Below are 14577 nucleotides of genomic sequence, written 5' to 3' on the forward strand. Positions count from 1 at the left end.
AAACAGAGAGGTTTTCTCTTCCTCACTTCAGGCCTTGGGTGTATGAAGTGTTAGGGGAGGGGTAGTACCTCTGGTGGGGGATATGTTGTGCTACTTCTGGGGTAGTTTGTCCCCTTTTGGTCCCCACCCTGCACTCAGCTCTCTTTTGTGGCTCCTAGAAACTGTCGGCATGCGACAGTGGCCACACCCCGGGAAATGGCTTCAAGACCAATAGTGGGTTCAATGGTCAACAAGGCAGTTTCTGCACATGCTGTAGAGGGAAGTGAGGGGCAGATGGGGCTTGTCTACCTGGGAAGGAAAACTTTGATCCCAAACCTCCTACACAAATCCAGAGTGGAGACCCTAAGATATTTGGATGGCATCTTGTCTGCCTCCTTCTGGCAACTCCTGCTGCCAAGCTGGTGCCAAACATATTGCCAGGATTTTGGTATTTCTGTTAGTGACAGAGAGTAGAAGGTTGATAGCCAATTCAGGTTCAATCACCTCAGTATTTAAGGGTATGTGGATCAATTAGCTATCTAAGAGCAGCTGTCCAAGATTCCCCAATTAGCTATCTAAGAGCAGCTGTCCAAGATTCCCCAACTCCTTGAGGTTACCGTAACCACTATCAACCCCAAAACAACATGTCATGCTTTACCTTCAAGCCCTGTAATCCCTGAGGGCCTTTGGGTCCAGCTGGGCAGTTGGTTGGACACTGTGTGGGGAGAAAAGGGAGGGAAGAGGAGATTATAGGTCCGTCTCAACTGAGAAGGAATTTAGCAGCTAGGAATAAACACAAGCTAGTCCTCCTAAAGCCCACATTACCTGGTCTTTCACAAGATCTCCAGGTAGTATCCTCCTCCAGGAACCTTACAGTGATAAACTAATAGGTTTATACATGGCCTTATTTTTTGTGAGGGGCAAAGAGGAGGAGAACATCAGGACAAGCAAAGAGAGCTGATGAGGAATCCTCCTGTTTTCACAGTGACAAACCAGATGCAGGATCTAAGCACAGCATCACTCTGCCCACTTGCAATTCTCAGTAACTGGTATTCAGAGGTATTACTGCCTCTGATGGTGGACGTAGAACATAGCCATCATAGTTAATACACTATCCTCTAGTCTTCTAAAGTTGGTGGCCATCAATATACTGTACAACTTGTGGAAGCAACCCTCTTAGTTCAACTATGCACTGTGTGAATATTTACTTCTGCAGAGAGGCAATGAGGGTGAGAAAGAAATTCCCTTCCCTCTGCTCTGAAAACCCATAGCAAGGATGGAGAAGCTGTGGTTCTCCAGATGTTGATGGACTACAACTCCCAGCATCTGTGCCCACTGGCCAGACTGGCTGGAGAGGACAGAAACTGGAGTCCAACAAGAACAGCTGGAGAGCCGCAGGTTAGCCACGCTTGCTTTATGGTGATGGCCACTGGGCTGAAAAAGCAGAAAGCACAAATTCATGGTGGATAGGCCTATCAGCAGATATGATAGCTACATGAAGTTTCTGTATGCTATGAGTACCATACCCTGCTTATAAGCTTTCCAGAAGCATGTGTCTGGCCGCCACTGTTGGAAACAAGGTGCAGGAGCTAAATCCTTTAGAGTGATTCAGCAGGGCCCTTATGTCCTTAACATGCATCTGCATTCAATGTGCCATGCACCATGCATACCAAACATCATGGATTCTGACTAGTTATGGCTGTGCACACTGCCACCCTTAAAGGAATGGCAAAACAGGAACCACCAAGCTCTGAAAACATCTAATGAATCAGTGCCAACAAAGGAATCCAAGCCAAAATCCCAAATGCACTTCCTATCTTTTGCCTTCTACTTTTCAAGCATTGTGTACAAGATGGGTGGCTTTCCTTTTTTTTTTTTTAAATGGAGCACGGCATGTAAATGCAACCTTCCTTACCAAGAAATCTGCACTGCCTTCAACTCCTTGGATGCGCCCAACGGGGCCCTGCAGAAGAAAAGAAAAACAATCAAGTATCCAAAAAGGCAATATGTGCATCAGCCTGAGAAAGGGAGAGGAGGACTGTCCCCTCTCATTTTTAACCGGAAGAAAAGATTTAAGATTCAACCAATAGAGGTCACAGCCTGGAGCAGATCAAAAAATAAATGTGCATGGTCAACTTGCACAGGGAAAGGTGCTTCCCACAGCCCACAGTAGTTACTCATTTTTTAAAATAAAGTATCACACTTGCATGGCATCATGGGCATTGTAGTCTCTAGCTGTCAGCCAAGGCTGCTTCCAACCTTGTAAGTGTTTCCCCCTCCAATTCTATGGAAATTACCCCAAGTAGTAGCAATAAAACTTACAGGTTTCCCAGGAGGCCCTGGAGGCCCTTGTGGCCCTTCTGGTCCACGTACGCCCTGAAAAAGAGACATGAAAGTCAAGAGACTAGCAGCCTAACATGTGAAAAAACAATCCAGAATGTTCCCCTTTAATACTGTCAAAGTCCCTACGCAGGGAAGTTACTAAATGTTGTTTTTTAACATGAGTCACTGACAGCCACCAGAAGAAGACATGAAGGCCCAAATACCCAAAGGTGCTGATGGGCAGGCAAGAGTACAGTGACTGCCGGTAAGGTAGCATTAATATCAGGGTGAAGATAATGACTGTGACAGGGGTTGCTGAGAGGATGAGTTAACCGAGGAAGGAAAAGAACAGAGGCTGACTTTGGTGAATAATGGCTTAGCAGATGATGGGAACGCACAACCTGGTTTGAACACAGGAAGCTGCCTCATTCATAGCAAGCCAGGCATTGGTCCATCTAGCTTACTGTTGCCAACAGTGACTAGTAAGCAGCACTCCAGAGTCTCAGTCTTTCTCAGCTCCAGCTGGAGGTGCCACTAGGGATTGAATGAGGGACCTCATGAGCACAAAGCAGTTGCTCTTCCACTGATCTGCAGCCCTTGGATAGACTGATTGGCCACTTAGGAAAAAGGGGAATTTGAGAATGAACATACAGTGATAAGGACAGAGAGGAAAGGTCTTAGGCCAGGTTGTGTTTATGCCGCAGTTCTGCAAAGTGGCACAGAGGAAGAGCAAAACATCATGGGGAAGTTGAATACAAGTTTCATTCTAAAGAGTATGTTTCTTATGTTTACAAAGGCATATTGGAAAGTGTGCATGGGAAACCCATTTAGAGTGTGTCTGAACGGAAAGGGATTTCTGAATTAGGTGGAAAGGAACATTTTTCTCGCCCCTGCTGCCTTCATGCCTGTCAGAGCTGCCCAAGGTCCCAGCTCACAGAGGACCAACGCCAGGTCGTCGTTATATAAAAAGGCTTTATTGAAGTTCAGTTTCCATTCCAAAGCCGTAGCGCGCAGCTCTACGTCTTAAACCCTAGACCGCCGAAGTTCCGTCTGAATCTCCTCCCCCCTGACACCAGTTTAAGATTCTCGCCCTGCTCCACCTCTTCCTCTGCTCTCTTCTCCTCTGGGTCCTCCTGTCCGCTGGGGCATTCCCCTTTCTGGACTCTTCTGACGCTGAGTCCCCTGACTCCTCCCCCTGTCTCCGGCGGGCTTTAGGACCCGGTTCCCAATCCTCGTTCTCTGCTGCCCTGCGCGCCTGTACTTTTGAACTTGGCTCTCGCGCCAACCCAGTGACCTTCCTCCTGACCGTTACACTGCTTCTGTCACTGCTTCCCTCTTCCGGGATGCTAGCTGGACCTGACCTCCCCTCCGCTGCCTGACTCTCCGATGGAGGCGTGGTCAGCCCTGACTCCTCTTCTCTCCCTGCTGGGGGAGACGCTACCCCCGATACCTGGGACTCTTCCCCCCCACTATGCTCAGGTGGGGAAGCTGGTCCTGATCTCCAACTGCTGCTCTGGGAGTCCCCGCTGGCCCCTTGCTTCTGGAGTGTCCCCCTTGGGACCCCCCTTGCCCTGGCCACCGGCGCCCCCTTCTGTGAATCTTCCGATTCGCTGGAGAGGCTCATGGAATCTCTCGGGCCACTGTCATCTTCTCCTACGCTGCCCTCAGATTCTTCCCCTTCGCTCTCCATCTCCCCTCTTCCCTGTGCTTCTGCTCCTGAGCCCCTGACAATGCCTAACAGGAAAAAGCATACATTTTGCAGAATACTACAAAACAACAACATGCAGAATACATGTGCCACATAGTTTATACAAATATAATTTTGCATAATTTATGCAAGTTGTAGCTTACAGCACATATTGATACAGAATTTGGCAGAGAAGTTCAGTTATTTTAGCATACACAGTCCTAGTGAAAGAGAAGAGGATGAGAGAATGGAAGCAATTGGGAAAAGATGTAGCTGTTTTCATTTTATGCTGTCATATTTCTTTCTACTTCTGGATCTTTTGTCCTCTCCCCTCTCCTTAGCACATGAGCCCCTCGGCTACAGGGGGACCCACCCACCTGTTTATGTTTAGATTTGCATATTGTTGCAGCCTTGCTGATTCCCACCCCAACCTGACTTGTTTGTGCAGCATGGTCTATCCATTTGAATACGCAAGTATAAATCACAGAAGCTCTGGATGCCAGTGAGCACTGGGTCTAAGGCAGGCTTCCTCAAACTCAGCCCTCCAGATGTTTTTGGCATACAATTCCCATGATCCCTAGCTAGCAGGACCAGTGGTCAGGGATGATGGGAATTGTAGTATCAAAACACCTGGAGGGCCGAGTTTGAGGAAGCCTGGTCTAAGGCCTGGCTACGTGCTACAGTCAATACATGAAAAATATTTATGCTCTGACTATTCAGAATTCTAAAAATTCATTAGGAGAAAAGCAGAGAAAGCTGGAGACGATCACAGTGCCCCTAGATGCCTTTCTCCATCTCAGGGTCACCTTCTTCCTCCTTTAGGGGCAAATTTTCATTAAGAGTTAGGAGGGGGGAGATGAGGATGAGTGAGGCAGCTGAGGTAAATAACAGGTATATGGAGGGAGGCAACACGAGAACAGGCCTTTTCAGCAGTGGCTCCCCATTTGTGAAATGCTCTCCTCAGGGAACCTCCCCTGAGGCCATCATTACATATCTTAAGCCAGCAGGCAAAAACATTCATTTTTCTCCAAGCCTTTGGCTCTTAATTAACTATAACCACCTTGACTGGGTGGGATGTTTTAATCCTGCCTTTAAAAAACAGGACTGTCTTTTAGATTTGTCATTGTTTTATTTTATGCTAGTGTGAGTTTGTTTATTGTTGTAAGTCCCTTTGAGTTACATTTGTTTTGAAAATGACTAATGTTTAACTTAATTAGTTTAGCAGTAGTAATAATAAAAATAATAATATGCTGTACCATTCAGATATGGCCCTCCAGCTTTAGCTTTCCCTGTGCTTGCCTGTAATCCCCTTCAGTTTTCTCTGCACATCTTAATTTTCAACAGGTAAAGCCTATCTACTTCTGACAACTGTAGCAGCATATAGCCAGGCTCTTATTGCAGAGCAGGCCTAGGCAGTGACGTAGCGTGGGTTGTCAGCACCCGGGGCAAGGCAAGTAATTTGCGCCCCCTAACCCGTGGATTTGCGCCCCCTAACCCTAACCCCCAGATGTTGCGCCCGGTGCGGCCGGCCGCCCCCCCCCCCGCACCCCCCACGCTATGCCACTGGGCCTAGGAAAGTCAACAAACCCCAAGTAGTATTCACCCATCTCAGCTGGATCCCTTACCTTGGGTCCCAGAGCTCCAATTTCTCCAGGGAGTCCAACCTGGCCTGGAGAGCCCTTAAAAGAAAGAAACAGAAAGGGGAGAAAATGTTCTCTTTCAGTCATATGATGAGAACAGCCCTTTGTTCATCTGTTCAGGCTCTGTCGGATGTCTGCGGTGGCAAAGTGTTTGCTAGGCTAACAAGCAAGAAGGAGAGATGAGCATGCACTCTATGGCTAACAGCAAATGATTCCATCTATGTCTGCTGAAAATGCAGTGCCTTATTCTCCCGCTTAAGTGACACGTTAGTGAACTTACGTGCCCTATGACAGCACAAGTACAGTGGTAACTCTGGGTAAAACTTAATTCGTTCTGGAGGTCCGTTCTTAACCTGAAACTGTTCTTAACCTGACGCACCACTTTAGCTAATGGGGCCTTCCGCTGCTGCCACGCCACCGGAGCACGATTTCTGTTCTGATCCTGAAGCAAAGCTCTTAACCTGAGGTACTATTTCTGGGTTAGTGGAGTCTGTAACCTGAAGCGTATGTAACCTGAAGCGTATGTAACCCGAGGTACCACCGTATGTGCACATGTAACAGGTGAGAGAGCTCATGTAGAGGCCCTTTGGGTTTGCATTTTCTAATTCTGGCCACTGACCAAGCAAGGTAAAAATCTGTTTGATCCAGCAAAAGTCTGGATAGATATCAACAGATAAGGCTGGTTTATTTTACACTGAGTCAGATCGATCTAGATTCTAGCCCAATACTCTGGCAGCAGGTCAGGTAGGGAGGGGTCATTTTCCCATCACCTGCTAGAGGATTATTTTAACTGAAAATGCCGGAAACTGAACTTCAGACATTCTGCATACAAAGCAGGTGCTCTGCTACTAAGCAAAATTCCCACTCACCCACCCCTTGCTGTCAGTCAGCGTCTGGTGCATGCAGAGAAGCAGTGGGCAACCCCTGCCTCATGGGCCAAATTAGGCCTGCAGGGCTCTCATGGGGCTATTTCCCCCCAAGCCACATCCCCTTGTCCCACATCTGTCATCATATATGTCAGTTATGGGATTGGTAAAGATGTGGCATTGACCACAAATAATGAACCACAGATATTCCTGCAAATTTATTATTCAATTTTTGTGATATACAAATGACATTAGAAGACTTGGTCTATTTATTTATTTGTTTCATTTGTTATTCCTATAATCTTTGTTTATATGGCTAGATATAGATATAGATAGGATGTGGCTGCAAAGGAACAACTGGGAGCCTTGAAATGGGCTCCTGGTTGCTCCTTGACAGTCAGTGCTCCCGAGTGGAGTCATACTCTGCTGAGAGGTGCTGAATTCAAGCCCTTCTCAGATCAGCAGGGATCTTCGTTTCATGATGCCATGATGACACCAAGTGATTGGCATGTGGGCATCCCTACCTACCCACCAAAGTAGCTTACGGGAGCAAGGGAACCCAGGATTTGGCCCTCTGGCTGGAAAAACTCCACCCCACCCCCCGGTACGTCTTGGCTCAAGATCCCTCTTCCAAATGGCTGAACTAATATTATTTTTTTAATAAAACATTGCCAAACCAGTGGCACATCGCTGCTCACAATGCTGTGACAGCACAAGACCCTTTGTGTTGGGTCACTGCCCCTTCCTCCAAGCCAAGCTATGAGCACACACTCCTGTAAGCACCCCTCACAAATCCAGCACACTGCCTCCCGCCAGCCAAACCCAAGCTCACATGAACAGCACTTACAGGAGATCCTTTCAGCCCAGGCCCCTGAAATGAGAAGACAGCCACAGTAAACAATCATGCTGCGTTGAAGAAACCAGCTGAAAAACATGAAGGTTGCAGCTGAGGCATCTCCCAGAGGCAGAGCAGCTGTCTCGTTTTCCCAATCTGATTGCGTCATATTAATTAACTGCATTTCTGAGTCACCTGCCCCATGACCAGGGTTCTCTTTGGGTGATAGACAGTTTAGGCAAATAATAACAGTTATAAACAAAAAACCAGCAAACAGATCTACTATAGCAACTGAGCGTGTAGCACTCAAATCCATCAAAACCACAATGCAGAGGCTTAAAACAACTTAAAACACACCCTCCAGTGAAAGAGTCCACCACCTTCTGTCCACTCTACTTATGAGTAGAGATGGATGATTAGGACTGAACTGTTATCCATGCTTAGAGTAAAGGTAAAGGTAAAGGTACCCCTGCCCGTACGGGCCAGTCTTGACAGACTCTGGGGTTGTGCGCCCATCTCACTTAAGAGGCCAGGGGCCAGCGCTGTCCGGAGACACTTCCGGGTCACGTGGCCAGCGTGACATCGCTGCTCTGGCGAGCCAGAGCCGCACATGGAAACGCCGTTTACCTTCCCACTGGTAAGCGGTCCCTATTTATCTACTTGCACCCGGAGGTGCTTTCGAACTGCTAGGTTGGCAGGCGCTGGGACCGAGCAGCGGGAGTGCACCCCGCCGCAGGGATTCGAACCGCCGACCTTTCGATCGGCAAGTCCTAGGCACTGAGGCTTTAACCCACAGCGCCACCTGCGTCCCATGCTTAGAGTAGCTCTACTTAAATCAAGGGGACATTAATAAACAAATGACTTAGTTATTACTATGTTTGCCTTCTATCTCTCCTCTACAGGGCTTAAGGTTTCATACATAGCTCCCCCACCCCCACTCCCCATTTTATCCTCATGACAACCCTGCAAGGTAGGTTTGGCTAAGAGATGGTAATTGGCCCAAAGTAGCCCATGTTGGCTACACCTGCCCTAAACTATAGCTTAGAGCTATAGGAATGAGCCTTGATAAGCCTGAGGCTCATATGCTCCCTCCTCTGGCTGCAAAGAAGAGATCGGAAGCACTTGCTTCCACTTTTAAACTAATGAGAGCTCCCCTCTGTGTCTGAACCTGGGGGGACTCTGGCTAGTTTAAACTACGGATTGTTAACAAGCCAGCACCATAAAGGACAGCTTGATTTTGGCTTGTTTCAACAAACCACAGTTTCCCCAAGTCCAAAGGTAACAAGCAACTGTGGTTAGTTTAAAAGTGAATGCTATATAACTCCTCCTTACTGCCACACTAGAGGAGATATGGGGAGTATGCAAGCCCACTCTCATCACACTCAACTATAATCCAACACGTTGGTGTGATTGTGTACACTGGACATGTTCATATAGCAGTATACTTTCTTGACAAATACAGCCAGTAAAGAATAAACACTTACTGGAAGCCCTGGAGGTCCTGGAAGTCCAGTCTGGCCCTGAGTGAATGCAAGAGGGAAGAGATATTTGGTGTAGCAGGATCCACACAAGTGGAATATGACTTAAGCTGCAGATCTACTTCATGGGACAGATCCAAATATGAGCTCCAAGGACCCAGCCCTACCAGATAAGATGAACCTCTTGTGTTTGCAGGTGCAGTCTGCACAGTATTGTTGTCTGAATTCACCTAAGCCCTCTGTTACCTTGCACAGGCCAATTACATCCCCTGTTTCCCCCTGCTGTAGTTGCTGGGGGATGTATACAGTGCATACATGCATCCAAAACCACTTTGAATCATTTTGTCCCCCAATGGTCCTCATTTGGAGGACTTCAGCCCCCCACTACAGCATCTGCAATGCACAGCTGTCACAGTCTTAAAAGAACCACTCCATCTCCTCGAGTCACACAGAAAACAGTCACTCACTTTGGGGCCAGGTCGCCCAAAAGGTCCTGGTTCCCCTTTTGCTCCCGTTAGGCCCTGTAAAAAATGGAAAGAGAATTACAGGATCAGCTTGCGGGACATTAACTGGCATCTGCAATAAAATAGGTAAAAACACCAGGGCTGGAAAAGAAATGGGTGAAGCAGCGAATTCAAACCAAAAATCTTTGCCACAACTGCAGAGCATCCAGAAATAGAAACTGCAGGTGTAAAATAAAGTTTTTGTGGAAATGCAGGCATGTGCGTATAACTTTCACTGCTATATCAAGGAATAAGCTAGTCATCTAAACCAGCATTTCGAAAAAAGACCTCAAATGTGCATTCCCTTACCAAGATTCCTAAATTACATACTTTCTGGTACTAATCCCAGTGATCACAGGCACAGCCAGGTTTTTTTTGGGGGGCAGACTAGATGCCTCCCCCACCTGCTCTGTCCTTTCCATTCTTACCTTAAATATATGAGGTGACCAAGGGTAAAACTAGCAAAAATAAATCAATCATATAATAAAAAGTGCTGGAGATGTAAGGAACAGATAGGAACATACTACCATATGTGGTGGTCCTGTCCAGAGATACAAAGATTTTGGAATATGATTTATGAAGAGATAAAGAGATCGATAGAAACTACATTTAGCAAGAAACCGGAAGAATTTTTATTAGGAATTGTATCAAATAATATTGCCAAAAACAAAATCAGGTTATTTATGTATGCGATGTCAGCAGCAAGGGTTATAGTGGCAAAACACTGGAAAGATACAAATACACCCACTAAAGATGAATGGGTTGTTAAATTGTGTGAGTACTTGGAGCTCGCAAAGCTGACAGATGCAGTAGGAGATAAACCTAAAAAGATGGTGAAAGAAGAATGGGAATGTTTAAATAATTATTTGAGGGGCAAGGGTTCATCAATAAAGACCTGGTTATGTTTAGAATGATACCGCATAGGGCAATGTTCCCTGATACCAAGATGAGGGACTCCATGGAATGCAGATAGAGGGAACTGATAAAAATAATGATCTGTTGTGACCTTGACGGAAGTGTACAATAGATAAGCCTTCTTGTGTTTTGGCTCGTTTTTCTATTTTCTTTTTTTCCTTTTCTTCTCCTTCCCTCCTCCCCCCACCAATAACGGCTCATGTTTTGCGCCATGCATTTTGATATTTTTTGTAGTTTCGTATCCCTTTTTACTATTATTATTGAGGATTTCTTTTTTGTAATTTTGGTTCTTTATATTTACCTGTATTTGTTTAAAGCAAAATAAAAAACTTTTTAAAAAAAGAAGAAGAAGGGTCACACATAAGCGCCCATTTCCCCTACCCAGCACTTCCTACTGAATGGGTTTCAGAATAGTAGAATATGAAGCAGCAGCACTGCAGGAAGTGCGGCAAGGTGGAAGCAGCCAACCATATTTCTGAAAGCATGGGAGACTGTTCAGACACTGAACTGAGGACTATTATAAGAAGGCGGGCATGCAGATAACTACAGTTGTACCTTGGTTTTCAAACAGCTTAGTTCTCGAACGTTTTGGCTTCCGAATGCCGCAAACCCAGAGCAAACTATTTTTTGAAGCCAAATGTCCGACAGGGCTTCTGATTGGCTGCAGGACGTTCCTGCAGCCAATCAGAAGCCACGCTTTGGTTTCCGAACGTTTTGGAAGTCTAACAGATTCTGCTTGACTTCCAAGGCACAACTATATTTTGATAAGAGATGGAATCCATTATTATGTATTGGTGTCACAAAATACAGGAAAATGCTAAACCACAAATTCAGATTCTGGGAATACTATAAAAATGTTATGTACCAGTACTTCTATTTATATGTGTTCTCTCTCCATCTCTTGTACTTTCTCCCCATTTGTTTCCTCTATCTATCTATCTGTTTCTTTTGTACCTGTATTTATAGTTTATAGCTTTTGAAAACAAAGCTTATTTCTTAAAAAAAGAAAAGAAATGCTGTGAATAAATAAAAAGGTTTAGCTTTGGGAGTGATTGGGAGTGATGTGGGGGTGCCGTTTTTACAAAAAAAAAGATAGCACAAGTTGCAGTTCTTCTGGCTTCAGCCCCCACATCTCTAGCTAGCAGTTCAATCTCTGAGCAGGAGGTGGCTGAATCTCCTTGACAGTGCATCTGCCTCTAATAGCATATGCAGGAACACGACCGGCACCAAGCAGAGCAAGCAGTTTGCTATTTCACCTGCTGCTGCTGCAGCCCCTGAGATGTTATCAACAGCTCAAGATGTAACTGAGGACAATAGTGTTTTTCTAGGATATCTTTAACCAAAACAACACGCCCTCTTTGCTTTTTAAATCAGCACAGGGTAGGCGATTGCAAAGTAAACAAATAGAGCAGGCAATGCTCAACCTCCTGTAGGCAGGATGGGGCTCAGGCAGTGGGGCCAGGAGTCTTACAAATACAGAAGATTTTCCCTGTTTTAATATGTCTAATGGAAGTAGGGGTGACAAATAAACAAATATAAAGCGTGAGTTGCTAAAGTATCCCGAGTGTGGTGCAAAGCAACCAGTTTCTGCAGCTCAACAATTTGCCCAAAAAAGCTCAACAATGATTGTGTCCAGATTTTCACATTTCTAAATATAGCAACCCTACCATGGACAGGCTGAAAATGGATAGTCAAACCTTGGATCCTGAACGCCTCCGTTTTGGAACATTTCAGCTCCCAAACGGCGAAAACCCGGAAGTAAATGCTCTGGTTTTCGAACATTTTTCGGAAGCTGAACATCCGACGCAGCTTCTGCTTGGTTGCAGGAAGCTTCCTGCAACCAATAGGAAGCCACATCTCAGTTTTGGAACATTTGGGAAGCCAACCGGGCTTCCGGAACGGTTTACGTTCGACAACCGAGGTTTGACTATACTAGCAAAGCATGCAAATCACACCGGATTTGGAGTGAGCAAAGGAGGACAACCATTTGTACTCACATCAATCCCAGGTTTCCCTGGAGGGCCGTCTGGACCTGGAAGGCCGGGATCTCCCTTGGCCCCCTGTCACACAAAAACATTTGAGGAATTAAAAGTGTTCTTAGGGAGAAAAGAAAGTGAAAGCATCACAGTTGCACACTGCCACTCTGGGGGATGTTCGCAAGGCCAGCCCAAAGGCTCTGTCCAACACTGCAAGCTCAGTTCCACTTGCGCAATGAAACCCCCTCTTCCCTCTCCACATGCCCCCCAGATGTGCTCTGGAGGGTCCCCCAACCCCCTGGAGCAGATTGCTGGGTTGTTGTTTTTTAGTGCAAAGTAATTTGATTTCCCACACAATCACAACCACAGCTTACAGTGATAAGGTCTGATACTACTTACAAACAATGCATATTAAAATGAAGGCCGTCTTTCTTTCCAACAGTTACAAAACAGGTCTTAAGCCTCCCACAACAGTAGCTTCTCATAAGCATCATATTTGGGGCTCTGCATTCTAGACCTAATTCTGACAACTCAAAGCTGGGAGACAGGTACTGTATGTAACCTGAAAGTGGTTGCAGCTTTTTATTAATACTAATGTTCACACTATAAACAAATTATAAGCCCAAGTAACCCCTGCTGACATTGCTTGCTTAGATACTCACAGGGCTGCCTGCTGCTCCTGGTGGGCCTTTATCGCCCTAGAGAAAAAAGGGGGGAAATGGTTAATAGCATGTTCCTCTTGACTTCTTCAAATGATCGCTGTCAAAGCAACTGGAAATGCAAAGTCACCAATACACAGTTCTGGGGGGATATAATGAGCATATCTGCTCCCTGGTCCTGAAAGATATGCGCAGGCTGCCTCCTTGGAACCAATTCCAGGTGTTAGTTTTGATGTGTAAAGACCCAACAGCCTTAGGTCCTGGTTACTTGAAAGAACATCTCTCCTCATATTGTCCTGTCTGGGCTCTGAGATTCAGCAGGGATGGCACTCTCAGCAATGCCAGCATCAACTGATCAGTGCCCGCCCCACAAAGCCTTCTCAACAATGGCACCCCCAGCTGCAGCACATCCTCCTTCCATCAATTTGGCTGGCATCAGCTGAAGACAGTCCTCTTTCTGCAGGCCTTTGAAATACGGTTGTTTTGCCTGGCACACCCAGGTAGAAGGTGGAAGGCTTGACACCCCAGGTGGGTGAGAGCAATTTGAAAGAAACCTTTTTATTAAGAAGACTGTGTATGCAGCTTGCAAGCATCAGCCCGGCAGGAGCCAGCTGCAGATTACTACACAGACTCTCAAGAGGGAGGGTGTCTGAGGTTTCTATATTAATTTCTAAGCAGTGATATATTTGCTCATTTGTTAGACTTTCAGTTTTTAATTTAATGGCATGCTCTCAGAGACTGTGGTTATGGCTTAATTTGTCAGGCTCAATGGTATCACTGGAGGCTGCCCCCTGTGACATCACCGTCCCGTGACATCACTGGAGATGACCCCAGGTCTCAGATTTGGAGCCTTAAATCTGGGATGCTCCTGACCTGGCAAACTTACTCTGAACTGGCCTTCTGAACATGTAATATAATGCAGATGGATGTGCTGGTATGCCGTAATTCAGGGGTCAGCAAAGTTTTTGTGGCTTGGGCTGGTTCACGGTCCCACAGATGCCGCAGTCAGCCAGAGTGCACACGCACACATGCACAAACACTATTTCCGGAGCTCCTTCTGGCGCGGTGGAGGTGTGCGCAGCTTCCCATTGGCTGCAGAAGCTTCCTGCAGCCAATGGGAAAGCCGGCTAGTGTCACGGAAGGCGGTCCCCGCTCTGCTCCATGCCAGTTTAGCCAACCGAGTGGGTGACGGGGGTCCATGGGACGGTTAAATGACCCTCATGGGCCACTTGTGGACCATGGGCCTTAGGCTGCCGACCCCTGCCTTAATTGAATTTTAAATTTACAGCTGTATTTTAAACAACATTTTTTTAAAATGCCTTTTATATTGTTGTAACCTGCTCTGAGATTTGCATTTGAAGTGAAGTGGGGGATAAATCTCATAAATAAAACAAAAGTTTTCAGGTTTTCTTTTCTTGCCTTCCTTCCTTCCTTTCTTTCTTTTTCTTAGTAATACAAAATATATGTCTCACCCATTACAGAGTGGCATGGGTCCACTATAAAAAAGACACATCAACAGGAGGAAAGGTTTAAAAACAGCAATTATTTGTAATGCTGTCAGTAGGGGCCAGACCTGCTCCTGGATATTAACAATAAGTCACAAAATCATACCAAGTGAAAATAAACTTATCACTGGAGAGACATGGAGGGAAGTAGATACAGTGGTACCTCAGGTTACAAACAGCTCAGGTTACAAACACTTCAGGTTACAGACTCT

The 14577-nt window shown here is 46.0% G+C and overlaps 1 protein-coding gene across 1 annotated transcript in view; it reads right to left on the minus strand.

Annotated features, from left to right (window-relative positions):
• COL9A2 (collagen type IX alpha 2 chain) overlaps positions 1 to 14577 on the minus strand; it is a gene marked incomplete at its 3' end in the record, with an annotated part of 48171 nt that overhangs the window by 28536 nt on the left and 5058 nt on the right. Inside the window, exons 3-11 of the mRNA XM_079988021.1 lie at positions 12864 to 12899; positions 12223 to 12285; positions 9275 to 9328; positions 8814 to 8849; positions 7342 to 7365; positions 5614 to 5667; positions 2302 to 2355; positions 1895 to 1942; positions 638 to 694 (exon numbers count right to left, since the gene is read on the minus strand). Of these exons, the coding sequence (XP_079844147.1) occupies positions 638 to 694; positions 1895 to 1942; positions 2302 to 2355; positions 5614 to 5667; positions 7342 to 7365; positions 8814 to 8849; positions 9275 to 9328; positions 12223 to 12285; positions 12864 to 12899 (426 nt within the window). The remainder of the gene's footprint in view (positions 1 to 637; positions 695 to 1894; positions 1943 to 2301; positions 2356 to 5613; positions 5668 to 7341; positions 7366 to 8813; positions 8850 to 9274; positions 9329 to 12222; positions 12286 to 12863; positions 12900 to 14577) is intronic.

This window comes from Podarcis cretensis (assembly GCF_951804945.1).
Source record: "Podarcis cretensis genome assembly, chromosome: 8".
Taxonomy (NCBI): domain Eukaryota; kingdom Metazoa; phylum Chordata; class Lepidosauria; order Squamata; family Lacertidae; genus Podarcis; species Podarcis cretensis.